The sequence below is a fragment of the Dipteris shenzhenensis genome, chromosome 29, assembly GCF_047967505.1.
Source record: "Dipteris shenzhenensis isolate YYH24624 ecotype China chromosome 29, Dip_SZ_1.0, whole genome shotgun sequence".
Taxonomy (NCBI): Eukaryota; Viridiplantae; Streptophyta; class Polypodiopsida; order Gleicheniales; family Dipteridaceae; genus Dipteris; species Dipteris shenzhenensis.
In genome coordinates this window covers 37,395,013-37,421,463 of record NC_141624.1, presented here as the reverse complement: position 1 = coordinate 37,421,463, position 26,451 = coordinate 37,395,013, and the positions used below count along the sequence as shown (strand labels likewise).

The following is a 26,451-nucleotide window of genomic DNA, read 5'->3' as shown; positions in this document are numbered from 1 at the left end:
TTTACATTTTGTACAATTTTCATGCTATGAGTTGATATTGAGGTTCCTTTAGAATAAGATTTCTTCAAGAATTGCATTAGTTTGGGAGAGTGAAGAATCAGGCAAGTCACTATCGACTCTAGCATCAAGTAAGCTGTCATCCACTCCATCTACCAATTCGTAAGTCCTCACTTAGAATATAAGAGCTACAATATCATGCGCCGTTCACTGCAATCTAAAATCCAAATCTGTATCCTCAATCCATCTAGTTATCTTGTCAATTGTGCAAGTTTGCTTAACCAAGTATTGCATGCTTGATGACTAGTTTAGAAGACAAATTCATTTGCTAATAATTAATGCCTAAACTTCTTCACATTGTACACCATTGCTAATGCTTCCCTCTTGTTTGTGATATAGCTTACTTCTATGGCATCAAAATGTCGACTTGTAAAGTAGGTTGGTTAATCCTTTTTGTGCTCTTTTGGTTAGTAGAGTACAGATCCTATGGCATAGCTAGATCCATTTGTATCTATGTGGAGTTCCAATTGCTCTTGACAATAGTTCAATAGCAAAACCCCACTTTAGAATCTTATATCCTTATTCACATTATTTGTCCATAAGAATTCTATGAGTATCTTACATCATGGCTTGGCTGTCATTGCATACCTAAGAATGATGTAGGAACCTCACATCTTTTCCATTCCTTGGGGATGGTAGTCCTAGTATTAACTTAGCTTTGTAATGATGTATGTTTGTTCTTATATTTCTTATCTAAGTGTATACACAGGTCATCTAGGAATACTTGCAAGAATTTGTTGAGTCTATTCCTCAATGAATTGTATATTATCTTTGAAAAATTCTCAGTGCATTGTATTATCCAAAGGGGCATTACTTTGTATTTATATAGTTCCTATTACTTTGTAATCAAGTGATCCTTTATTGTAAGGGTTGTCTTTTCTTGATCCTTCAGTGCTACTTAAAATTGGTTGTAGCCATTGAATCATCCAAGAAACTATAGATCTTAAATCTTGCTACCCTTTCTAGCACTATCTCTATTAGCTAGAGGCTTTTGGTTCCAATCCCTGCTATTGGGCAGTGGGCTTGAATGGGTCAACAAAGTCAAGTCCCCAATTTTGGAATGGTTCTAGAGAGAGAGAAGTGGGTCCTGTGGCATGAAATCCATGATAGTGGACTGTCCCAACCTTTGGCATGCGTTGCATTGCTTGGCAAAGATGAAGGTGTCACCAATGGTTCTAGGCCACCGCAGGCGGCCTAGAGGATTTTCCGACCAGTGGTATCTCTGGCAAAATGACCTCAGGCAGACCTTGGTGGGCTTCCCATAGGATGAGTTGCTATTCATGCAGTGGAATTCATCTGCGAAAGACATTGTCTGGACCAAGGTGTACAAGGAGTCGTGGATGATCTCAAATTTCCATCTCCATAGAGTAAGTCACTTATGCCTATCTTGAGATAGGTGACAGCCTGGCAAGTTGGTTGACAAGGAATTAGTACATGTCATCATACCACGTCAGTATGAACAATGAGATGTCTTCTTGCGCTTCTTCCTGGTCTTACATCACCATTGTGCTTCGTTTGGCATATTGGCTAGCATGCGCCTTTCAATTGCTACTGGTCTGCAACTAAGAAATCATTTTGATAAAAAGGTCGGGTTCTTGTTGCCATCCAGTCAGAACAGGTAATCAGCCACTGCATGCGAACTACCTGGAGCATGAAAAACAGTGAAGTTGAATTCTTGAAGTAACAACATCCAACGAGCAAGCTTACCTGCCAGCACTTCGTCATTGAATAAATTTTCTCGAGCTTCAACAATTGGCGGCTATTGGGGATTGGGAGAGAAGGAGGACATCATGGAAGAGAGTGTGGGAACCAAAGAGCAAAACGTTCCATTGATTTGAGAGGAAAGCCTCTCTTTTATAGAGGGTGGCCTAAATCATAGGCACCTCTCCTACATCAAAGGAGATAACTCCTACGTCATAGGAATTCCTAAATCAAAGGCACCTCCCCAAGTTAGGGCCTTACATTACATCATCACTTGTGTCATAGTCTAGACACATCATAGCACTAAGTGTCACACACACACACACACACACACACACACACACTTCCTATTCATTCCCCCCTTTACATTTACTTTACATTTTTTCTTCCCCCCTCTCCACCCCCACCCCCCAACCCCCAATTCTCTTTAATGTATCCCTTTATTTTTTCCTTAATTTATGTTAATCCTTTTCTCACCTCTCTTCCATTTTTCCTTTATATTCTCCGACTTCCTTTTTACTTCCTTTATTTACTTATCTAATGTCCCCAAAACTCAACTAAAATTATCCATTAACTACCCTGCAAATATACCTCAAATTCTCCTCATTTTTCCTTAATTTTCTCTCTTTAGAATAACCTTTTTAAAAATTTTCATTCTTAAAATTCCTCTACTTATTTTCTTTTTCCAAAATTTTTTCTCCTTCTCTGCCTCTTACTTCCCCTTACCTCCCCTATTTTTCCCTATTTTTTCCAACTCTCCCTATTTTTCCCTTATTTCCTCAACCCTTCCCCTTGTTTTCCCCTAAAATTTTCCTTCTCCCCCCTTTTTTTTCTCTCCTACCCTCCCCTATGTTCCCCTAATTTTCCTATAAAACCCTTTTTCTACCCCTGCCTTCCCTTAAAATTTTCCCTTATCTTTCCTAAAAAGCCCCCCTTTGTTTTTTATTCCCTAATTCACCCTACCCTTCCCTATTATTACCTATTAACTGCTGCCCCCCCCCTTCTTCCCCCTTTCCTCCCTAATTCCCCCTTTCTTTTACCAAACTCTCCCCTTATTTCTCTAATTACCTAAATTTCCCCTTGTTTTTCTATTTACCTAGTTATCCCCTGTTTCTCTAAAGTCCCTAACTCTCCTACATTAATCCTACCTTTGTAAATTCTCCCCACTCGTGTGCTGACTTATTAGACGAGAAACTAATAGCTCCACTAATTATCCATGCCCCTCCTTGTCCTACGTGCCCCTTGGCTGCCCACCTTCCCAAAACTATCTAAACCCGACACTCCCGTTCTCGACTAACCCAACCTCCTCTCCTTTATAAAAGGACTAGTACTACCTCCACTCTAGTGTCTCACTCTCGAAGTTTGCTGCCTCTTCATTGCTCTTGCCATCGCCTCGTGCTCCGCAATCTCCTGCTGCCAGCCTACGCAACTCTGTGACTTTCTGGCCCTACCTGTCGATTGCTTGCGTACCGTACTTACAAGCTTCTCTCCTTCGTCTGATGTTTGACGCTATCCTTGTGACAGCTCTGCTCATCCTCTCTGACCTGTGCCTTCACTCCGTCGCCGCCGTCAGCGCTTTCACACTCTCCACCGTACCATGGACTCTGAGGTCTTTCTAATACCTCTTTTTACTTTTTAATCAACCCCCCCTCTCTCTCGCTTCTTTATCTCTCTTTTCCTTTAGTTAATTTAAATAAATAAACCCCCTGCTTCTTCTACGTTGATTTTTATCTTTTGTTTCATTCCCCACCCCCTTCTCGCTCTCTCCTTCCCTTCCCTCCCCAAAGTCCCCCCTTCTAAATATGTGTATCTAATTCTCCCATTTCCTTTTACTGGTTTTTTCTCCCCCTTTCTATTTATGTACTTTAAAACTTTCCCTCCTCTCAAATTTTAAATTCCCCCCTTCTTAGTCCACGACGACATCTAAATCCCCCCTTCTAAATATTTGTATCTAACTCTCCCCTTTCCTTTTTCTTGGTTTTCCTTTCTATTTATGTACCTTAAAACTTTCCCTCCTCTCAATTTTAAATTCTCCCCTTCTATTATTTATTACTAGTTTTTTCTCCCCTCTCTATTTTTGTACTTTCAACCTTCCCTCCTCTAATTCTAAAATCCCCCCTTCTATTTAATTACATCTAGTTCCCTTCTTTCTTTATATAAAAAATTCCCCCTCTCTATTTTGCTTTACCCCCTCATTATAATAAAAAGCTCCTTACCTTTTTCTCTCTACTTTTTGTTATTCCATGACACCTTAATTCTCATTGATTTCTTTGGTTTTTTAAATCTATGGTCCTTCATAAGACCCCTTGCATTAACCCCCTCCCCTCTCTCTCTCTCTCTCTCTTGCAACAACCCCTCTCTTTTTTTACCTTTCGTTTGCTCCCCAAATTTTCTCTCTTTGCTTACACTTTCTAAAGATCTTTTCCTCCTTTTTTAACCTCTTTAAGCCACCTCTATTTTTTTAAAATTCCTTTTAAATTAAACCCCTTCTCTCTCTCAGTTATTCAATTTGTATTGACCCCCCCTTTTTTTTAATACTAATGTGCATTTTTCTTACTTCTTAAACTCTAGACTGATAGTGCTAAACATTGCTCTGTATTTAAACCAAAACTTTTTTTACAAAGGTTTATTATCTTCGCTACTTGAGCTTGATAAGTGTGTGGCTTAAGCATCGATTTTTATTGCAACTCCAATAACAAGGGAAGGGTGTTGATGACACCTATCTTCCCAACCAAAGTTAAAATTGATTCTCACTATTTTGCTTGTTGGATGGTAGCAGGTGGGCAGAATCCCCTCTTCAATAAAAGTGATGTTGCCAACAACTTATCAAAGCTCTACTGCTCACTTTTCTCTTTTGATAAATGATGCTACTTCATTTTTTGTGGATGTTTATTGCAAATTTTATCTATTAAACATTTCTCTTTTCTACTCCAAATTTGTCTACTCTTCACTATGGAAAGGGGTGTTGTAAATGTCTACTACACACACACACACACACACACACACACACACACACACACACACAGACACACACACACATGATCATAGGACTGCTAGAGCAAGCCCTTGATCACATAATTCCCAACATATCACCCCTCAAGGGTTTGCCTCTTACTACTCCAAATTTGTCTACTCTTCACTATGGAAAGGGGTGTTGTAAATGTCTACTACACACACACACAGACACACACACACAGACACACACACACATGATCATAGGACTACTAGAGCAAGCCCTTGATCACATAATTCCCAACATATCACCCCTCAAGGGTTTGCCTCTTACTATGTCAAGGATACATCTAGTCACATACTTTCACATGCCATCTCATGGTGGTCAAGGATAAATCTATGGCTAGGATCTCATGCTAGCAAAGGTGCCCAAGGGTCAAGGTGTACAAAATGGGATAGACCCCCCCCAAATGGTTATCTCCCTTGCACGTACAGGGATTAATCTTAGGCCTTTGAACTGACTAGTTTCTCATGTTTGCAAGAGGTACCATGGAGGCAAACACATATCACATGGCCTACATCATATCGTGACCAGAGGTGATTTACAAAGATAAAAACATATAACATTCTTTTTGGAGTACTACTCTAGGCAGAGAACCTCAAAATTGACTACATGACCAAGTGATGATAAAAGTTCAAAGATATTGAACCTTAAAAGATAAAATCTTTATTTTCTTCTAGCACAAAGTTTGTGACTTCATTTGCTGATGGAGTTCTCTCTTTAACTAGATCTTCCACGCTTTTCTTATTTTCATTACAAAACTTCTCAGAGTGATTGCTTTTGCCACAATAAGTGCAAGGATTGATCTTATAGCAATCTTTTTCAAGATGATTGGTCTTTCCACAATGCTTGCATGCTTTGTACTTGCTCTTTGATGAAAACTTCACTGCAAATGCTTGAGTTTGCTCTTCACCCTTCCTTGAAGTCTTCTTTATCTCTTCTTAGAGCACTGATGATGCCCTCTAGTGTTGGTTGGGAAAGATTCTTCAAGGTAGTTACAACATAGTCAAAATCTTGAGGTATACTCTTCAAGAGCACATCCATTGCATCATCTTTAGTGATTGGGGAGTTGATTGAGGCCAATTGTGTCATAAGACTCCTTATAGTGTTAACATGAGTTGCAATAGTGTTTCCATCCATCTTAAGTTCAAAGAACTTAATTTTCAAATTCAACTTAGAAGCATGAGAGCTAGCACCAAATAACACATCCAACTTATGCCAGGCCTCAGAAGGGGATTCCAAATCTGAAATGTGATGCACATAATCATCTTCCAATCATAATGCAATAATTGCATAAGCTTTCTCTAGCCCTTTAGCATCTACTGGTGTAGTTGAAGTAGAGTCACTTGCCTTCCCTTTACCTTTGGCTATGGTGGATTTACCTTCTTGAGATGATTGATTCCCTGGCTTAATCTTTTTTGCCTTACAAAACTTTTCATGGTGATTGTTTTTGCCACAATATTTGCAAGGATTGATCTGCACAAATTTGATTTTCATTTTCCAAGTGTGAAAACCTTGGCCATTGAACTTGTCTATCTTAAAGGTGGCCATGAGAGGGTCTTACCTTTATAATTAGGCGGTGTCTACTCTCTTACAGATGGTCAATCTTTCTTAACAAAGAAGTCTCCCTCACCATACAAATGTAAGTTATTGGCTAGGTACTCAGAAAATCCTAAATTCTTGGCATGAAAATATCCAGTAGGCTTTTCCCAAAGTCTCTTGGAAGGAGTTTTCTTAACCTATCCTTTCAATGGAATACACCTTGAGTCCCTATACTCTATGAAAATATATTTACTATCCCATACTTAAAAATAATGCAAGAAAGTGACCAATACCTTGAGAATAATGACCACATGATCTCATCGCCCAAAAGAATTAATCACTTTCACAAATTCAATGTCAAATTTATTGCATCATTAGTGTTCCAACCACAACTATCATCTTTTGACAAGTCCTATGTCATTAACCTATATATTCTTAAAAGGGATATGAAATCTCAAATTTCCACATTTTGATTAAAAGTCATAGGTGGACCTTTTCATGTGATGCTTAATCTACACTTCCATCCAACAGAATCTATTCTATGAAGTCACCACAATAATTGAGACCCAATAATAGCTAGAGAGGTCATTTTCAGAGGAAGGGACATGGATACTAGGAACACTATGTAAACCAAAATGGACAAGTGAATCTAGATATGTTTCAATTAAAGAATATCAATGTCACTGAATCAAGCAAATAAATGATAATCCAACGTACAATTATGCTGATCATATTGACGATACCAAAAGATAGTCAAGCTCCATGGTGGATTAAAAGTGTAGCATAATCCTACATTACATCAAGATCTACCCACTGGAAGGTTCAATGAATGTTAGTATAGTATACTTGATAAAATTCAAGGATAATGAGCAGAATTAATAGATTTTACATATAGATAAAAAAACATATATTAATAATGTTTCAGATTCTTGAAGTTTAAAAAAGAATTTATTGGCTAGTTGGAAAGGTGATGTGAATTTCAAGGTGGAAATCGATGGACATCAATATTTGATCAAAGAAAAAACAAAGGATATATGATTGTTGAAAAAGGAGGTTGATAAGGGAGATTGTTCAATGTGAGTGTTTTGCACCAAATAATTTTGCCATAGGTGCAAAAATTGTGTTCCTATTACAATTATGATGCAAACATGTCAATCTCAAGAGTTAAACTCAACAAATAAATAAGAGCATCATGATTGGCATGTTAATCTCAAAAGTCAAATTCAAGAAATAAATAAAAGCACAAAAAATAAATCTTTGTGGAATGTAAAGTATGTTGTTTTGGAAATCACATAAAAGCTAATTTTGGAAATAGTGATACACAAGAAAGAGGAATATTAGATTTGATACATTCGAATCTTTGGGACAAGCACCTATAAAAACCATCAATTGATCAATATATTATAGGGAAATATATGGAGGTGTGACGAGGTTGAAATGAGGTAGAGGAGTAAAAATATATCTCAAATGAATCTCTCAAAATTTCCAAAGATATGGAATTACAAGACGTTAAATATGTTGTTTAGATACATCAAAAGAGAATGAAGTAGCAAAAAAAAACAACATAAAATCATCAAAAATTGAAGAGCAAAGTTTAATGAGGAACATCACTGAATCTATACTAGGGAGAAGCAATGAATGTTGCAAATTATTAATTACCTATAGATATAAACCCATAATTGACCATAGCTTGTCCCATTTAATACACAATACTTTATTTAATAGAAGTTATACTTTACTAAAAATTGGGATGGAAGACAATTCCTATAAATATAGGTGATTTTATATCCTTAGATAAAGGACTATAGCAAGAATTTGGACATCAAGAGAATGGAAACAACCTAAAGTATGAACATATGGACATAAAGACAAACATGTAAATTCATAAAATTTGAATTTATGACCACAATTGCACAAGTTTGAGAACCAATATATTTTGCTCAAGTGCAATCATAAAAGAAAACCCAACAATCACAACCTATGGAGGTAAAAATAGGTTCTAAGCTGAAAAGAAGGTCAAACGTTTTGGGTTTATCAAAACAAGATGAAAAAAATTTATGAAGCTACTATGGCCTGTCCAAGAAATAATAGACAAACATAGACCAATTCTTTGAGGTAAAACTTGGGTCTAAGACCTCTAGCTATAGAGCACATCTTCCAAGCAAACACATAGATGCTAGCTAAACAAACCATTTCCACATCTGGCTTTGACCTCTAAAACCATTTGTACAACATTTACACTAAGAACTCAGCAAAATGAAAAGTAATGATGACCATCAATAATCACCTCAAAAACTAGGAAGGAAAATAGTAATTAATGAAGCAATGCATGCATTGTACAAGAATGACATGAGAAAATTGTGTGATTTTAGAGCAAAAAAGAAAACAACTACAAATAAAGGAGTATATAAGATGAAGTATACAATCTAGATGGAATGGTTGATGAACAATACAAACGGAAAAAAATATTCATACCTCAATATGGACAAGATTACCAAGAGACATATGGACCAATAATAGAAATGGATTCACAAATTCATCATTTCATTAACAGACATCAACAATTGGAACCTATACCAACTAGATGTTAAGAATGCATTTCTAAATGGATACATTCATGGCTACTTTACATGTAACAAAATCGTAGGTGAACTAATTGAAAGGGAAGAAAAAGAAATTTTGCAAATTGAGGAAAAGTTTAGATAATTGCAACATAGCACCAAGTCATTAGTACAACAAAATTAACATATACTTTAGGAGCCTTATGGCAATAGTAGCTGCTACATATATAGAGAAAATGAATTATTTAAAATTTTGTATTAGGGCTTACAAGATTTTAGCATGAAGCTATAAATCCTTATCATAGAGTGATGGGCATATTTCTTTAATAAGAATTTATACTACATTTTTGTATGGGTATCATGAAGACTAGGAAAAGGTCATAAGTTTTCAAAAACTATATATTAAAGACATCTAGGCTAACTAAAAGATACTAATAATCCATAATGTAGTATCTTTTATTATTTAGGCTAGAAAACTTTTGCATTCATTTACATGAAAAGGTCCAAACACTTTTTTGTTTTGTTTTGAGAGCCGGCTTTGCTGTGTGAGGCACTTACACCCACCATACATCTCATGTAGAACTCTTTCCTCCCACCTTATTTATTCATTTACATGCAAAGGTCCAAACACTTTTTGACAATTTCAAGGATTAAAAATATGTAAATTTGTAATGATTAATCTCCTTAAATGCAAAAGCTATTTCTTTACTTTGTGTTGTCCTCCAAGGATCTCCTTCTTTTTTTATGTTCTTCTTTGTGAACACCATTTCAACAAACCATCCAATTGTTCCTTGTGCTTTGACTTGTCCACCTTCCACTTTTTTTCAAGGGAAGACTCCTCTATGTGCTTCTTCATGATCACCAATAAGAAATGAACAAATAAGTGCATCATGAGCTCTTCATGAGATCCATAATATTTCACAAGGATGGGGGCACATGGGGTGTTGGACATTATAAAAACATGAAAAAATTAATGACAGAATATTTATATGTGAGAATTCTTGGCATAGACTTTTCAAGCTTGCTTATAGAAAAATGCATTACAAGCAAAACAACTCCTTTTAATCTAATAGGGTCGCAATTCAATACTTAGGGAATCTCATTATTTCTCTAACAAAAATGAGAGTATGGTCCCTCTAAAAGGACGTAACATCACAAAATGTTTCTATGGTGTAATGACCCTTGAGAAAGCATTGGATAAAAGGTGTTAAGTCTCTCTTATTGAGGCCAAGGAACTATTTCAAGTTTAAGTATGGGTGAGAAGACATGCACATTTGAGGATATTATTGTATTAGACTTGCTAATCTCTCACAAGAAGCTAGGTCCTTGAATAGGTGAGGCTTAGAAGCGATGCCTTGCACAAGTGCTTAGGTCCTACAAGCAGCTCAAGTGGAGAGTATGCAATTGCCTCTCGTTATCAAGAGCAAGGCTTCTTATTTTTTCCTTAATGGCACAAATCAAGGGCACCCCCAAAGTCTTAAACAAAGCATATAGTTAAGATAAAAGTCTCTTTATTATTCAATGGGTTGGCTTTTTATGTGTGGTTGTAACCACTTTCCAAAAAGAATTATAATCCTTTTCATATGACACCAACTTGCCTCATAGATTGGTTAAATCATATGATTTTGTGGCAATGTCAGTTGCCCATATACAAGCATGCAATATATGGAAACTTAAGGTTTGCTTGAAATTGCCAAGGCATATAAATATATGGAAACTTAAGGTTTGCTTGAAATTGCCAAGGCATATAAATATATGGAAACTTAAGGTTTGCTTCACAATTTTACAAATGTTTTGGGGCCTTGAGCACAATTTAGTATGGTCCAATTATTTGATAGTTGCATGAAATTTAGGTCAAAATGATCAAACCAACAAGCAAGTGATTAGGCACCGCAATGTCCTCCTACCAAGTGCATCCTTTCATATCCTTCATGAGGTTACATGTTTGCTAAGAAAATAAGTTATTTTCTGTAAGAGGATAATTTTCTAAAACCTCATAGTATGTATACAATGTAACTAATATTCAACATTGCCCCAAAGTTTGGTGCTTTTATGTGAAGCATTGCAAGTTGAATGTAAATTGGATCACGATACTTGAGAGCATTACAAAAATGCTATATGGGAAAATGGAAAGGGGGCAATAACATGGCTCTACTCTAACATGTTATTTTCTTTAATAGTGAAGATCCTAGAAAGTCTTCATTCATCCCTTTTTTCTAGATGCTTCCTATCATTATTCTCATTGCAAACACCCCTATAGAGACTAGCCCTTGTATTAATTGAAACTTAGCTACCAATGTTATAAAGATCTAGAGGAGCTAGACATATCATTCAACTTATTATTTACAAGTACTTAGAGCAAAATAATATCTATAATTGACTCATGGGGTGAATGGATAAACAAGGTGGATACATATGGTGGGCATTCCAAAAACCTAAACAAATGGTAAGTACATGTGAGGATGAAATTTTGAGGACTGCATGGACCGACATGAAGAGAGGCAATGCCTGCAAAGATGCATCAAAGTAATTGGGAATTGTATTTTCAATCAAAGATTCTCTATCATTTTTGACAAATGGGATATGATACTAAACCCAAGTAAAAAAGTGGGTACTGTTTTGAAAAACTAGAAGAGTATCTTATATGATAATCCTCTCTTTCTAAGAGGGTCATGGAAGCCTCTAAAAGTAGTGCCTCACACAAGTGAGCTGTTAATTTACACATGGTTTTAGTGCATATAGTAGGTGGGTGCCTCTCCTCATCCATATAATAGCTTGGCCGTTATATGCGATTAATTAGCAGTTGGTTCACACGATTACTCAATCTAAAAAGATAATTAATACAAGCTATTGCCTGCATTACATTAGAAGTCTACCTTGTGTTGGGGCAAAGCTGTTTCTAACTCAAAAAACATCACGAGCATTGAAGAATTGATTGAACACTTGGAACTCTTACTTACAGGGAGGATAAATCTTGCAACACATCGAGGGGTACTTGTTGGGCTTGCATTAAAGTTTATAGAAAGGATTAGTAGTTTTGATATGAGGGAACTCTACAATAAGAGAGGTAGGTGGGATTAGGTGGAGCGAGTGGTAGCTTTTCCATAGATGTTTAGTGGCATTCATACACAAATCTTTTACATTGGCCAATGAAAGTACATGCTACTAGCCTTTTTTATAAGGATCATCATCCGTATGCCTTACCCCTTACTTGCATGGACACTAAGCCTATTACTTTATTTGTGTTTGAATTTGTTAGTTATGTAATGAAGATGCATGTCAATCCTTTGACAAACATTAAAAGACTATGGATATAGTTGGTTGCCTATTGATTCCCTTTTCTTTATTGCTTCCACAATCTTGTGAAACACACCCCGCCCCCCTCCACGCCATTCTCTCCCTCCCCTTTATTTGACACAAGAAATTGATAGTGCAACTAAAAGGCTCGCACAACATACAATTTGAGTGATGATGACTGATGAGGCTAGAATCTCGTGGCACGCAATTGTAGACTTAGTAGAATGCAACAATGAAGCGACAATCACTAGATTTTGCTTTGGGGTGCTTGTGGCTTGCTCCAAATTGCTTGGTGAGAGATGAGTCAAAGGCTTTCTCTAGGACCATGATCATATTGATGATGATCATCATTTTCATGATCATGATCATCGTCTTCATGATCATGATCGTGATTATCATGAACCATGAATATGATGCTAATGATGATGATCATTATTATGATTCCCTTTTCTTGGGAATCCACATTGATGGTTGTACTTAGTAGCATTCATTAAATACATTTTTTCTAACAAGTACAAAACCCCCTATTTATCTAGGTCAAACTTGTAGCCTTAGTAAGAAGATTTTAAGTCTTTGAAGCAAAAAATGGAGGTTGAAAATCGCTTACTACAAGATTTATGCACAAAAAAAATTAATATGTCAAACTTAGAAGAAACTCTCATGTAACGTTTCAATGCATAAATGTGTTAGAGCTTCTTTATGTGCACAAGCCAACATCAAAGCTGGGAACAACACATATAAACTTCATATATGAGAATGGAAGGAGAGCTGGGTAAGCAAATTTGCAAAAGAGGAGAGGTTGGAGTACTCACATTTGTGAGGGTGAGGAGGAAGGAGGTGTAGCCACCATCCATGTTTTAAAAGTCACACTATGTGTAGTGAGTTGGCTGTTTGAGTTTGATTCCCCCCTTGTGGATATGTGTCAGCATAGGCCACGAGCAATTTTTGCCCCTCGTAGATGGCGGTCTTGTGCATGTGTGGGTGTGTGAGGGGGAAAAAAAGGCAAACGTTAAATATTCAGTGGAGAATCCGAAGGGACCTTACACTACTGCGAATATCTTAGCTCTCGATCGGGTATCTTGCTGCTGGTGGAAAGCGAATGCTCTCAAATAGAGCTTTCTGTTCTTAGCTGTATTGTTGCAGTTCTTAAGCGAATGCTCTCAAATAGAGCATTTTGTTCGTAGCTGTATGGATGCATTTACTCTATTCTTGTATTTGCCTATTTTGTAATATAAAAATTCCCCTTTTGTCCTTGGAGAATAAAAAAATGTATAAATTCTTACATGGTCAGATAAGGTACAAATCCAAAATGTAGAATTGCTAAGAAAGTTCTATTTCTTTATGAAAACATTTTTAAAAATGTGCAATTTGACAAATTTCGATGCTCTTGTCCGGCAGACCAAGGCACACAATCACAAGCTCTTGAATTTTGATTCAACCAATGCTATGCTATGACACAAAATTAATCGTTGGGTTTTGCTAGAGACTGATGAAGATCTGCGCATTGATGGCGTATCAATCGGGACGGTTGTAAATCTGATTAATTCATTCATTCCACAGGAAATTTGACTCGGTAATCCCTGAAATTTCTCTTCAAAACTCGACAAACAAATGCAAGAATCAACGCTTTCTTTTCTGTTCTGTTCAAAATCGACAAACAAATGCAATAATTAACGCCGAACTTGCTCGACACCAGGACCACATCGAGTCATCGACCATGTTTTTGCGTGATTGCCGATGCTCATGACAAAGTCATAATGCATTACTTCCACTGTTCATCGGGTAAGTGCCTCCTTTTCGATTTTATCCATAAACTGAGGACGAGCTGGCGAAAAAATCCGACTTTGATTCGAGGAAACCGCGAAGGTCGAGCCTACCCTGGAAAGTTTTGGCCGTAGCGAACACATCAGGCCGTGCGTCAGAATTCAGGAAGTCGAACAATTCAAGGCTCGCCCAATTTTCTAACGAAAAGGAAAGGGGGGCGGTCCTCGAGATGGCGCGTGCCCGCCGGAAGGCGCACGGAAACCGGAAGAAGCCAGTGTTTTTCTCGGGTGAGCGGGTCTAGAATTGGCCCCAGGCGTAACGGTGTGCGAAAAATGGAGAACAGGAACTGTTGAAGAATTGGGCAGACCCAAAGCTGTTGTGACGCAGTTTAGATCAAAAGCATCGAGGTACTCTGCTGACGGCGAGACGAGCGAGAGAGAGAGCGCGAGAGCGAGAGAGAAGGATCTCCATTGCGAGTCCAACTTCTGCAGCGACTCTATCCAAATTGTAAGGTGACTCTAGGTCACGTTTGGGTTTTGGCCAAAAAGAAAGAGAGAGAGCCGGATCCAATGCGGTCGAGGGCGTGAAATTGTGCGCGCAAAGGGGACGATCTGCATTCGTGACCACTGAACCACGCTAGCCAGTTCAGAGCTGATCCAAACCTCACAGATCGAACAGTAAGAAGAAAAGGGTGACGGTGAGGAGAAGCGACACAAAATTTCGAAGTAATTGCCACCGAGCTTGAGCTCGAGGATTTCAGCTTATGCCTGAATCAAAGATTGGCTTGCTCATGCTTGCTCGCAGGAACACGCGATCTTCTCACTAGCATTTATCTGCGGAGAGCATTCGAGTGCCAATGAAGCGAAGAAATGCTCCACGGGGGCTGTGAAGCCACATTTATAGCGCGACACACTCGCTGGAATCAGCAACGATCAAAGGCGTGTTCTCGATTAGTAGCTTGCTGAAGCTATTCGATTTGTGCTTTTCTTGCCCATCACGCAGAAACATGCTTCCCGCAGACGTATCGTCTTGAACCGTCTTACCTTGCTCAGGTCCGAAAATTTGATGAAGCCCAGATGAGCACGCGTTGTGTCCTGTGACGACAGACTGAGGAAGTTGCAAAGGACATTCTGAGACAATCCTTCTGGGAATTTGGAAATCGATCATGGATGAGAATACGCAGGCCCAGCAACCACCTCTCGATCGCAGCTTCAGTATCTCGTATCTTGAAAGGTAGCAGGCAGCTCATCCGCTCAAAGATTTGCTTCGCCACTCATAGATTGGTTAGCAGGGTTCAGGTTCATCACCATTAACATTTCAGTAGAGAAAGTGATAAATGTAATCGAAGTCTACATATGTTGTTTTCGGGCATTCAGGTCTATGAAGATACATTTTCGCACGGATTGTGAAGAACGTAGAATAAAACCCATGTTCTCTCTCGGAGCGAAATGGGATCGTTTTCTTGCTCCAATCACATGTGAAGAGCGTAGAATGAAATTCATGCCCTCTCTCGCAGTGAAATGGGATTGTAATCTTAGATTGCTCCATCAGAAGTCCTTGAAGAGAAGAGATGAAGTAGAGATAGCCCTTCATACATTGTTTTCCGGTCTAATTAACTTAATTTTGATATGTATTATGCACGGACTATGCAGAACTGCTTCCTTAAGTGAAGAGCAAGCAGCGATGACTATCGAATTCCTCCGTGCACGTTTGCTGTCTGAGCGTTCGGTTTCTAAAGCTGCACGGCAACAGACACAGCAGCTAACAAAAAAGGTTTACGTCTTTTAGCCTCCCAATTTACAGTTAATTTGAGAACCGAACAAGAGGAACTAACATATCTGATCTGAAATGGTAATAACAGGTTTTGCAACTTGAGCAACTATTAGATTCTGAGATCCAGCTTCGAACAAGTTTAGAGACAGCTAGATTGGAGGTCCTGTCCAAGTACAGGGAGGAGCTCATGACAGAGCATGGTAACCTTTTTGTTTTGAGCTTGGAAGAAGAGTATTCTGACAGAAATATTGGTGGCCCAGAACAAGATTTTTACGCCGATGGGGCTACTAGATCTAGGAGCGATGATGCTGAACAATGGGAGCAGGAGAGGATCCTCAGTGAACGCTTCTCGCAGCCCTCTCGTGCCCTTGAAGAAAAGGGAGGCACCCCCAGAATTGGGATGGACAACTTTGGAGGTGAGATCTCATCTAGGCAGCTGAATTTTGAGGAAGATGGGAATGAAGGCAGCAACAATGATGATCAGGAAACCTACCAAACAGGGAGTGAGAAGGGAGTTCTGGCTTGGGGAAGATGGAGAGGGGCAAGGATGCAGCAAAGGGGACAAAATAGGAAATTCTCACACAAATCATTTGTTCCAGCATCCGGTGATGAGTCACTCCAGAGAAGATGGGTTGGCAAGTCAGTTCGCCAGATTAGGAAGAAAAACGAAATTAGGTGAGATCTCAAGTCAAGAAGTCCTTTGATTAGGGTCAATTGCTTGCTGTATTCTGTCAGTCTTCTCAGTTCACCAGATTAGGAAAAGGAAACTAGGTGAAATCTCAAGTCAATTACAATTGGCATTCTATCAATCTTCTGTTTCCATATAGAAGTCAATTGGCATCGCTTTTTCTGATTGTGAGAACAGAGAGAGAGAGAGAGAGAGAGAGAGAGAGAGAGAGATCTGCGAAAATGCCAAAGAGGCCAAAGACCAAATCAGAAATACATCATACCATCAAGACCCTCTTGTGGGAAACACACTCCAAGGATCTAATTGAAACCTAAACTGAAAATGAAAACCACAACAGAAAGATATATATATATATATATATAGAGAGAGAGAGAGAGAGAGAGAGAGAGAGAGAGAGAGAGAGGCTTCACACTATCTTTACATTCCTTATATAATGGTGTGTGTGATATGTTTAGGTTCCAAGGAAAAAATTCAGGAGAAGGGCTTGAGCAAACTTGTAGCATCGAGTGTGAGGGCGTACAACAAGAAGATACAAAAGAGGACCTCCAAGGTGATGAAGAGAGAGATGCAGAGGTGGAGACAGTTCTTAGGCGCCAAGCAAAGTTTATAGAGCAGTTTGAAGCTGAGGAGAATGCACAGAGGGTGTGGGAGGAGAAGTTCAGGGAGCAGAAGCCTTTGATTATTCCTGGCAGTGATCAGGTAACGCTGAAGCCCTGGTAAATTTTTGGTAGATAATGAGATCAATGCGTAAGGAAATGTATTAAACTGTACCACCTAAGTGCATAAAAAGTTTTAAATGTTGCGAATGCATAATCTTGTATTCTGTTTCCATTGATGAACGTTTTTCAAAAATCTTGTGTGTTATTGCAGGACATTCGTCTGTTCAGAAATCTTAAAGAAAAGAAAAAGATAGCAGGTACGACAAATGAGCAGAATTCAAAAGAAGGGGCATTGCTTGAGGAAGATGTTGCCAAATTATCGAGCGTCAATGAGACGCTGGCAAGTCAGCATGTAGAAGATGTGGCCAGAAAGCATTCAAGGAAAGTCCATCCTGATGATTGCCCTAGTGAAGATAAATATGTGAAAGAGCTTGCACCCTCAGCTTCCATCCATGAGACTACTGTAGAGGCTCTAAACGTGGAAAGTCAGCAGATTGAACCTGCCATCGATGCTAATGAGGTTTTGGTTGTATCTGATGCTTGCCAAGTTGATACCAGCTCTTCATTGACTGGTAATCTGCCAATATTGAGAGAGGGGGCATTGGAGGAAAGGCAGCGTGGCATTGCTGAGGATGCTGAGAAAGATCTTAATGTTATTCACACAAAGAAGAACCATGGAGACAAAGGAGCAATCTCGAGTCTGCACCTAGCTTCCCCAATGCTTGATACAGAATTGCTACAAGGAACACCCAACAGTTTGGTTGAGAGCCTACACTTCACACAAGCATCATCTGAAGTACTACAGGAAGAAGCTTCTGAAAACCAAGTGAACACCTTAGATGTCACCATTCAGGAGGTGGAAGAGCGTATGAGAGACTCAAACTCAAGGCATGAGGGGGTTGAGAAACCCGATATATATAATAAACAGTTGTCCAATAGTTTCACATTTTTATCGGCGGCTTCTCCCACTCAAAAATTGAGTAGTCTAGCTGAGGATATCACAAGCAACTCTCATCAGAAGCTTGGTCATGAAGAGCATGTACACATGAATGTGTCTCCCTCGAGTGGAGGCAATGAAACCTCAGCCATCCATGCTACAGGAAATACTGCAATGAAGATAGTACGAGGATTAGCCAAGGATGAAGTTTCTCTGAGTTGGCAGGAAGACATGGCTGGCACTGAAAGGAAACCTTTATTAGATGATATGCTGTCTAGGGCTGTTCCTCAGGGAGATTGTTCTATTGACAGGATGAAGCCTCATCTTGTATGCGAAATGGAAGATGGAGGTCGGGGGGCAATAGAAGCATCTGAAAAGGCTCATCCTCTCTTGACCAGCAACAGCAACCGAAAAGGAGGTGAGGATGCCATCTATGATCCAATCTCACAGGTCCCCAAGACAGCCTCTGATCAGCATGGTTTGCATGGATCTCAAGCTGTTATCTCTGATAAAACTAACGTTTCAAGAACAGCTCGAGCGATACAGGTGGAAGCAGGGTTGGGTGTGCAGGAATTGGCAGTTCAATGGACTAGGTCTGGATCCCAGGAAGGGGGTGTGCAGGAATTGGCAGTTCAACGGACTAGGTCTGGATCCCAGGAAGGGGTTTTCAGAAGAACAATAAACCAAGAGACTGGCCAGGAGCGAGCCAGGCAATTGCAAAATCTGTATGGGCTCCCCACTTACCGAGACAGGAGATTCGATATATCTCCTGCACTGCCAGCCAGTAGGACTGTAATTCCAGATTATTCCCTACCCTGGGGATATGGTTTTGGCAGTCATCAGTATAAAGACACAGCCTTGAATAATTATCGAAAGTCAGTAGATGGGGGCTTCAACAGGGTGACAGAGGTACTTGAGGCTCTGCAGCTAGCAAAGCGTCAGATTGAGAGCTCTGGTGAGCAAGCAACAAATCTGGCTGAAGTACACGCATTGAGTGCTTTGCAGCTAGCAAAGCATCAGCTCCAAAGCTCAGACGAGCAAGCGACAAATCTGGCAGATCAAGATGCATTCAGGGGTCTGCAGCTACAGAAGCATCAGATTCAGAGATTTGGTGAGCAAACCAATGATGCATTGAGGGCTCTGCATCTAGCAAAGCATCAGATTCAAACTGCTGATGAGCAAGCAATAAATTTGGCTGAAGTAGATGCATTGAGGGGTCTGCAGCTAGCAAAACATCATCTTCAGAGCTCTGGAGAGCAAGCAACAAATCTGGCTGATTTAGATGCATTGAGGGCCCTGCAGCTAACAAAGCATCAGATTTGGAGCTCTCGTGAGGGAGTAACAAATCTGGCTGACCTAGATGTACTGAGAGCGCTGCAGCTGGCAACGCATCAGATCCAGAGCTCTGGTGAGCAAGCGAGAAATCTGGCTGCTCAAGGCGCGTTAAGAGCTTTGCAGCTAGCAAGGCATCAGATTCAAAACGGTGGTGAGCAAACAAAAAATCTGGCCACTGGGTACTATGTCAGGGACGCTTTCTACAGTGAACCTCCTGCTCCTGCACGCTATCCAGCCCCTCCTCAATTTCCTGTAGGTGCTGCTGGAACTTATTCATCCCTCCAAGTCAGAGGTCTGAATCCTTTCATGCCTGTCCAGGGAGGGCCAGGTGCAGCAGCCTGGCATGCAAGGAGGTCATCAAGGCAGCCCTCAGACGTGCAGCATGCTCTGAGGGGAGCTGCACCACAAAATGTCTGGGCAACCCAATATGCTCAGGACAGCAGCATGTATCATCGTGATGCCAGGCCACACAGGTGAGGAATGGTGTAAAGTGTCAGAATGATCCAACCCTTAATCATGAAGCTATTTGCAACTGTCCCATGAATCAAGATACTGGGGAGCACAGTGCGTAGTGTCCTAGTAAGCAAATGGCCGAGGCAGACCTGCCCTCTTTTTCATGCTCGAAAGTGGAAAGTGCAGCCATGGCATCCATGGCAGCCCCGTACTCCTCCATTGGGCAGTTCCTGGGCACATTTTGCTTTGAACATCGGGTGGCTAACAGGGAAATGTGATAGAGTCTCATGGTGATTGCTAGGATCCCACCATTTACACTCACAGGACACCAGCAGCCTATTCCAAACGCTCCTAATTTCGATGAATAATCTCTCTCCCTCACTTGGTCCCAATGAAACAGGCACTTTCTAAAATAACAATGTAGTTTTATTTCAAAGGATGGGGTAACCCCAGAAATACAAGTCACTTCCTGCAGTGTCCCAGCTAAAAGTCGATTCCAGAACTAGGATGAGGGCTTCCATATTTGAGAAATTGTTTTGATATCTTGGGTGATACCAATTAAGCTAAGGCTCTGGGGTGTGGGAATTTACCCAAAAGGGATGTCTTCAAACGTCGCCTTAGACATTAGTAATGGGATTGAACCTATGACCACAAGTTTGTGTAAGGTTTAACACTACGCTGGAAACATCTAGGCCCTACAACGGTAGTGTCCCCTTCCCTTTCCTTTCCATTCCCCCCCCCCCTTTTATGTTAATTAATTAATTTGACGTTTTTCTGCACCCGTCATTTCTACCCCAATCTTCCCCTCTGGTTCAAACTGCATCATCAGCCGAAGGAGCAGAGACTGTGGCTGTTGGATTGAGATAGATGCAGGAGTCACATTACCTTCTCCGTAACCCTCCCCTCTTCCTCCTTCACTACTTAAGACGCTTATTGCTGTTCAATTAGAGTTATTGAAGGGCTTACCATATTGCAACTAAATGTTGCGTTGACGCACCAAACTGCCTTCATCTAGGAAGATTTCAAATGATTTAAAAAAAAACAATGAGATTATCTAGGAATATTACGTTTTTTGAACCCCCTCCATGACAATCGCCTAATTTTCTGAATGCAAAACGAAAATTTAAAATTAGGTTAGGGGAACTCTTCAAGGCAACATATCTCCACGTTGTTTTCCTTACAAAAAATCTCAAGCTTTATTAATAAGAGGAGGAACTATATTTTTATTCAAGGTTGTCTTCCTGGCGGTTTGGGAGGCTAGGAACTCCGTATTCAGTCATCCATAAGCGGTAGGGTACAAGGGATCAGTGATCTCTGCAGGGGTAACCCTCTATCTGCGCGACTTAAGCATTCTAGCCACAGCTCAGGACCCGGTGGTTAGCCACGCCCTCTTAGAGATTCATCGCCTTCTAGGATAATGCTGCACGCAGGCAGATCCCGCGCGGCTAGCCCCCCTTTGGACCGTAACCCCCCTCTTTTTTTGTTCTCTTAATACATTCGGCTGCTTTTATTTTTTAAAAAGAAAATGGAAAAAAAAAAAGAGGAGGAACTATATCGTGGCTCAATCAAGTTGAAGTTTAAACAAGGTGCATGATAATAAATCATCTAGAAGACATGCTCTAGATGAGAGAGAGAGGGAGAGAGAGGAGGGGGGCGTAAGAGAGAGAAAAAGATGGAGCCTTAGGATGAAAATAGCAATTGGCAGTCTTGATTTCGGAAAGAGAGGGTGGTGATTTTCTCTTTGAGAAACTAAGGCTACCCTTGAGGGAAAGGCCAAAAAGAATGAAAAAATGTTGTTCTTTTCCTTTTGAGTCATAGATCAGACATTGAGAGATCATCTTTATTTATTGACCACTTGGTTGTTGCTATAAATTTTATAAATTTTTGCCCACGTAGCAAACATAACATTTACCTAATGGACCTTGTGAATCGCAGTTCTTTGGAAATAGTGCATAAACGGATTGTGTTGGAGGGTGTCACATGCACCCCTGCACTTGGGTGCAAGGTGACAACTGGTTACATCGACAAGTGCTAGCAGATCCCTAATCTAGATGATTATGTACTATGTTGTGACCCCCTTGTGAGCCTTAGTCCAAGGACCAGGGGCACTCAGGTACGAGCTATGTAGGTTAGTCTCTTAATCTTTAGGACAAGTCCTTGTTCATTGCTACCCACGGGAGAGTTAGTTAGAAGTTAGGTTCAGCCTAGGTTAGTAGATAAAGGCAGCCTTAAAGGCCAACTCAGCTTTGGGACTATCCTAGCAGCCAGCAAAGGCTAGCTAGTCAAAGGTTGATTGGTCAAAGTCAAAGGTTGTTGGTCAAAGTTAAAGGTTGACCAATCAAAGGTTGTTGGTTAAAGGCAAAGGTTGATTGGTCAAAAGTTGACCAATCCATAGTTGACTAGTTAAAGGCTAACTAGTCAAAGATCGATCAGCCTCAGATAAAGACCTCCTTGGTGCCCTTTTCAAGCATTCAATCCTAGTCTTCCTTAGCTTTTTTCCATCCTTATTGTGCAGCCCTTGTGCACCCTGAGAACCCCTGCTCCGCAGTAACAACTCAACAGTATTGTTCAAGCTCTCGAGGAGGGTGTACACATAGCATTACAATAGGGTTTGGACTAGCAAATGAGGGGGGTTTGGTGTCTGTTTCACCAGCTTTTCCTTTTAGTTTTATAGCTTGTTTAATGCTCTTTCTCTCAACTCTCATCTCTTAGCTTTCAATCAGTTCATCTCTTAGTTTCTCAGCGCATCTCCTAGCTTTCAATCAGTTCATCTCTGAGTTTCTCAGCTCCATATCTAGCTCTTTTTGTCCTCACTTTCACCTCTGTTCACACCTCACTCACGCAGTTCTACTACATGCTCGTAGAAAGCACAAGCCTATTTAATAGCCTCACATAGTGGTCTACATTGTCAAGGTGGGCAGCATTGGGCTTGGTCGAGATAGGTGGGGTGTTTCTAAGGCATTCGTGGGTCAGCTTTGAGTGTTGAAGGGTCATCCTCGAAGTTGCATTCTGTGCTCTCTGAAGGTGTGTAGTTTGTATTTCACAGCTCTCCAAGTATAAACCAAAAATTTCCCTATTTGGGGAAGGGGGCCCTTAGTGGGTACATGGACCCAATCTCTCTTCCTCTCTGTGGTACATATGCATACGCCTTGCAAAACGGGTTAAAGAAGGTCTCATTCTTGCGATTACACGATTTTTAACCTTTGCATGTTACATTGGTATCAGAGCTTTGGTCTATAATCTAGCTTGGTTGCCACGAGTGCAAGGTTTTGCTAAGATCTGGAAAGGACACACAGAATAGCAACATGGAGTAGCAGGGGAGAGAAGAAGAGCAACAGTTCAACTACCAAGATGACAAAGAAACTACGCTTCCATCCAACACTCAACAAATGTTAAAGAATGGAACAAAATCGAATCCTCTTGCCTTAGGTCCAAGAAACTTCATGGTAGCTGGGTGAAAAGCACAAGCAGCTTGAGGAGACATAGAAAAAGCTCGAATAAAAAAACTATAGAGGGAGAAAAACCAGAAGCAAGTAGGGGAATCTTAGATTTCGAAAACCTGCTCTAATTGATGCGGGAGGAGCACAGGCACTTAGACGTGACGAGATGGCCTAAGTTGAGAAGCAACATCGACTCTATCGACAAGCCATATTGCTCTAGCACAAACAGATGTTGGCCAGTATGCATGCTAGCATGAGAAAAGCTTCCCCATCGGGTTTGACATCAACAAGGTTACTCCATTCACTTGGTCCACGTTGAGCTTCACGAAATATGACGGTAAGTGCAACCATCCAGCTGTCTTGCAATTTGTTCACCAGTTTGTTGCTGAGTTTTCGTTAGCAAGCATTCAGGACAAACAAGACAAAGTCCACCTAGCATCTTGCCGGCGAGGCGGTGACGTGGTGGTAGCATTGGGCCAGTAGTCATACTGACCCTAATTACGCATGTCACGAATTTCATACGGGATATGGTAGTGCCCGATCTCAAAGCTCGGTTTTTGCCACCTCAATACATGTTGAATCTGGAAGATGAGTTCTCTCCTCTCTCCCAGAATGATTTGCCTGTGTTGACCTATAGCAATGAGGCCTAGCAAGTAGGTGTATTTGAGACTAACAAGATGAAGCAATTTATTAGAGGTTTGGATTCCAATATTCGTTTCCTTGTGCATAATGTTGATCCGCTCACCTATGAGTGTGCGCTTACCCTGGCTCTGAATCGAGAAATGATGCTGAACCAGGGGAAGCCTAAGCAAGCCCAGCTAGTAGTAGCCAAAGCCCCGCAACAGTCTCCAACCCCATCGGGTAAAGGCCCTCAGCAAAAGGACAATCAAATCCGGAAAAAAGACCAACAGCACCTGGTCAAAAGAAGGAGTCTAAGCCAAAGATAACTCTAGATGAAGAAGTTAAAGCGGGTATCATGGGAGGTTACTTACAGCCTGACGAACAGAAGCGATACCACACGGAGCATTGATGTTTCCATTGAGGGCATGGAAACAAAGATTGCCCGAACTGGTTGGCTAAAAAGGCTACAAAAGTGATGGCTTCTTTCGTTGACTCTGTGGTAGCTCTCCTAGCCCCACTAGCCACAACTATAAACGTAGCTCTACCTGCTTTGAACACCATTATCGGAAGGAGGGCATCCTTGATGAGCACAACTAAAGGGCAACACTTTGTTGTCCTCTTTGACATGGAGAGTTCTGACCCATGCTATCTCCTCCTCTGCTAGTGCCTCATGAGCTTGCAGTGGACAACTTCACACCTGGGCTACAAAGTCAGATCATGCATAAGGGTGAAAAAATTTCTTTCATAGTTCAGAAGGCCTCTTTTCAGTGGGACTTCATCCTCACACTATTATTAGGGTGTGACATGATATTGGGGATCCAAAGTACTCACCTGTGTCTGATTGGCAGCAAGATTCTTTCACTATGGTTGAAGGACTACTTGATCTGATGATCATCTGCGGGGAAAGTTCATACAGTGCATGATGTTGTTCAGTTTGTTGGCAATGGACATGCTGGATTGCTCGGTTGTTGAAATCGATTGAACCATTCTCAGACATTGGCTATGCAAGCAAGCGAGGTGCAGAGAGCCCAAGAAGAAGAACTAGCACATTTGGGAAGTATTACTATTGTGGCAATGCATAGTAGTATGCGAGATCTCTAATTGCAAAATAAGGAACTCAGTGACAAAGCCCCCCATGCACTGGACTTGGAGCGACATGAATTGGAAGAATCAATCCATAAGCTCGTTGAAAGCAAACAAGATTTGGAAAGGTCTATCTATGGCCAAGTTCAACTTGCTATGGATAAGGAATGAGAGAAGTTGATAGAATGAGTATAAAAGTTGAAGGGAACACATTTGGGACCAAAGGAGAGGAAAAGACAATTGCAATCTATGGATGCATTGTCGGCCAATAGTGGTGCCTGTAAGAGGAGAGTATGGACCGGAAGGTAAGTTCCCCAATGTTTCAATGGAATTTCTTACTCCTAAATATTAGTGGTGTTGCATTGTTTCCATTAAGACTCATTTGTACTCTACTTTAGGAATTTTATGGAGGATGTGATGGGAACAATGGAAATGGACGATAATGACCTTTCATATGTTTTAAGAAGTTTAATAAAGCCAAGTGATGTCATTGAAGTGTTGAAGAACCCTTGATAAAAAGGGCCGCATGAACAAGTTGCTAGAGGGGTGATGAAGGACTTCAAGGGCCTCGTGCAAGCAAAGGAGGTGCTTGGAGCTTGTGATGCTGCTAGTGTAAGTTGTAAAGCTTACAACTCTATTTTAAAAATTTTCAAGTCTACTAAGGAGGAAAAGTATAAGATATCTACAGTGCCATTGCCAACACCGTGGTCTGTAAGGCTTGCATGTCAAGAAACAAACCAATGTGCTAGAGAAAAGCTTGGAGGATATCATTGTGTTAGTGGCACAATGACTTGGAAGAGTAAAAAGAAATCTGGCATCCAAACTTCGAGATGAATGCTTTCAATAATGTTTACATGGATGTAGAGGATTTGCAGAGAGCCATGGTCAAATTCTATGGGATGAGAGGAGAAGGTAAGAGAAATTCCCTCTTTGCATTCAACTTTACTTCTTCTCATTTCTATATCCTCTCTGTATTTCTCTTTCATTGTATAGATGGAAAGCTAGTATTTGTTATAAAAATGGATGAAGCTCAGTTGATAAAAGAGCACAAGCTAGAGAGGGTAAGCATTTGTATTATGAATGACACCTTGCATTTCGCTCAAGGGGATGAGGAAGCTGAGTAGGGTTTCTCAGTCCAATATGAGAAGGACATATGGTGGCTTGCAACATTTAAGACCCCAAAGGAGTGCAACGAGACATGGAAGTGGGTTTTGGAGAGAACTGGCATCCCATCAATTATTCAAAGACAAGAGGCAGGGCAAACATTGACAGTGGATGGGCATTGGACGTTTCAAGTTGAATGGCATCTAAGTGGTGATTTGCATCTAGCTGCTGATTTGAAGACACTCAAGTGCTTGTATGGTTGTGATGAACAAATATGGAGAGAGGAGAGGAGAAGAGTGCAGATGAGGAGAGAGGGCGCAGCTAGAGAGCACACCATAGATGACTAATTGTACACTAGATTTAGTTGAATATGTGGAATATATACAAACCCCCTTAAAGATTAGGGTAAGGAATTTTAACCCT

The 26,451-nt window shown here is 40.5% G+C and overlaps 2 protein-coding genes across 2 annotated transcripts in view; one reads left to right on the top strand and one right to left on the bottom strand.

The window, feature by feature from the left end:
* The window catches only part of PWP2 (periodic tryptophan protein 2), an 88,132-nt gene that overhangs the window by 54,338 nt on the left and 7,343 nt on the right, over window positions 1-26,451 (bottom strand). The gene's annotated exons all lie outside the window — the stretch shown is intronic.
* On the top strand, window positions 14,201-20,257 carry LOC147882793 (uncharacterized). The gene is made up of 6 exons (XM_087400504.1): window positions 14,201-14,632; window positions 14,740-15,168; window positions 15,588-15,708; window positions 15,797-16,383; window positions 16,852-17,095; window positions 17,267-20,257. The coding sequence occupies exons 2-6, from the start codon at window positions 15,101-15,103 to the stop codon at window positions 19,802-19,804; spliced, it is 3,558 nt and encodes a 1,185-aa protein (XP_087256630.1). The 5' UTR covers window positions 14,201-14,632; window positions 14,740-15,100; the 3' UTR covers window positions 19,805-20,257.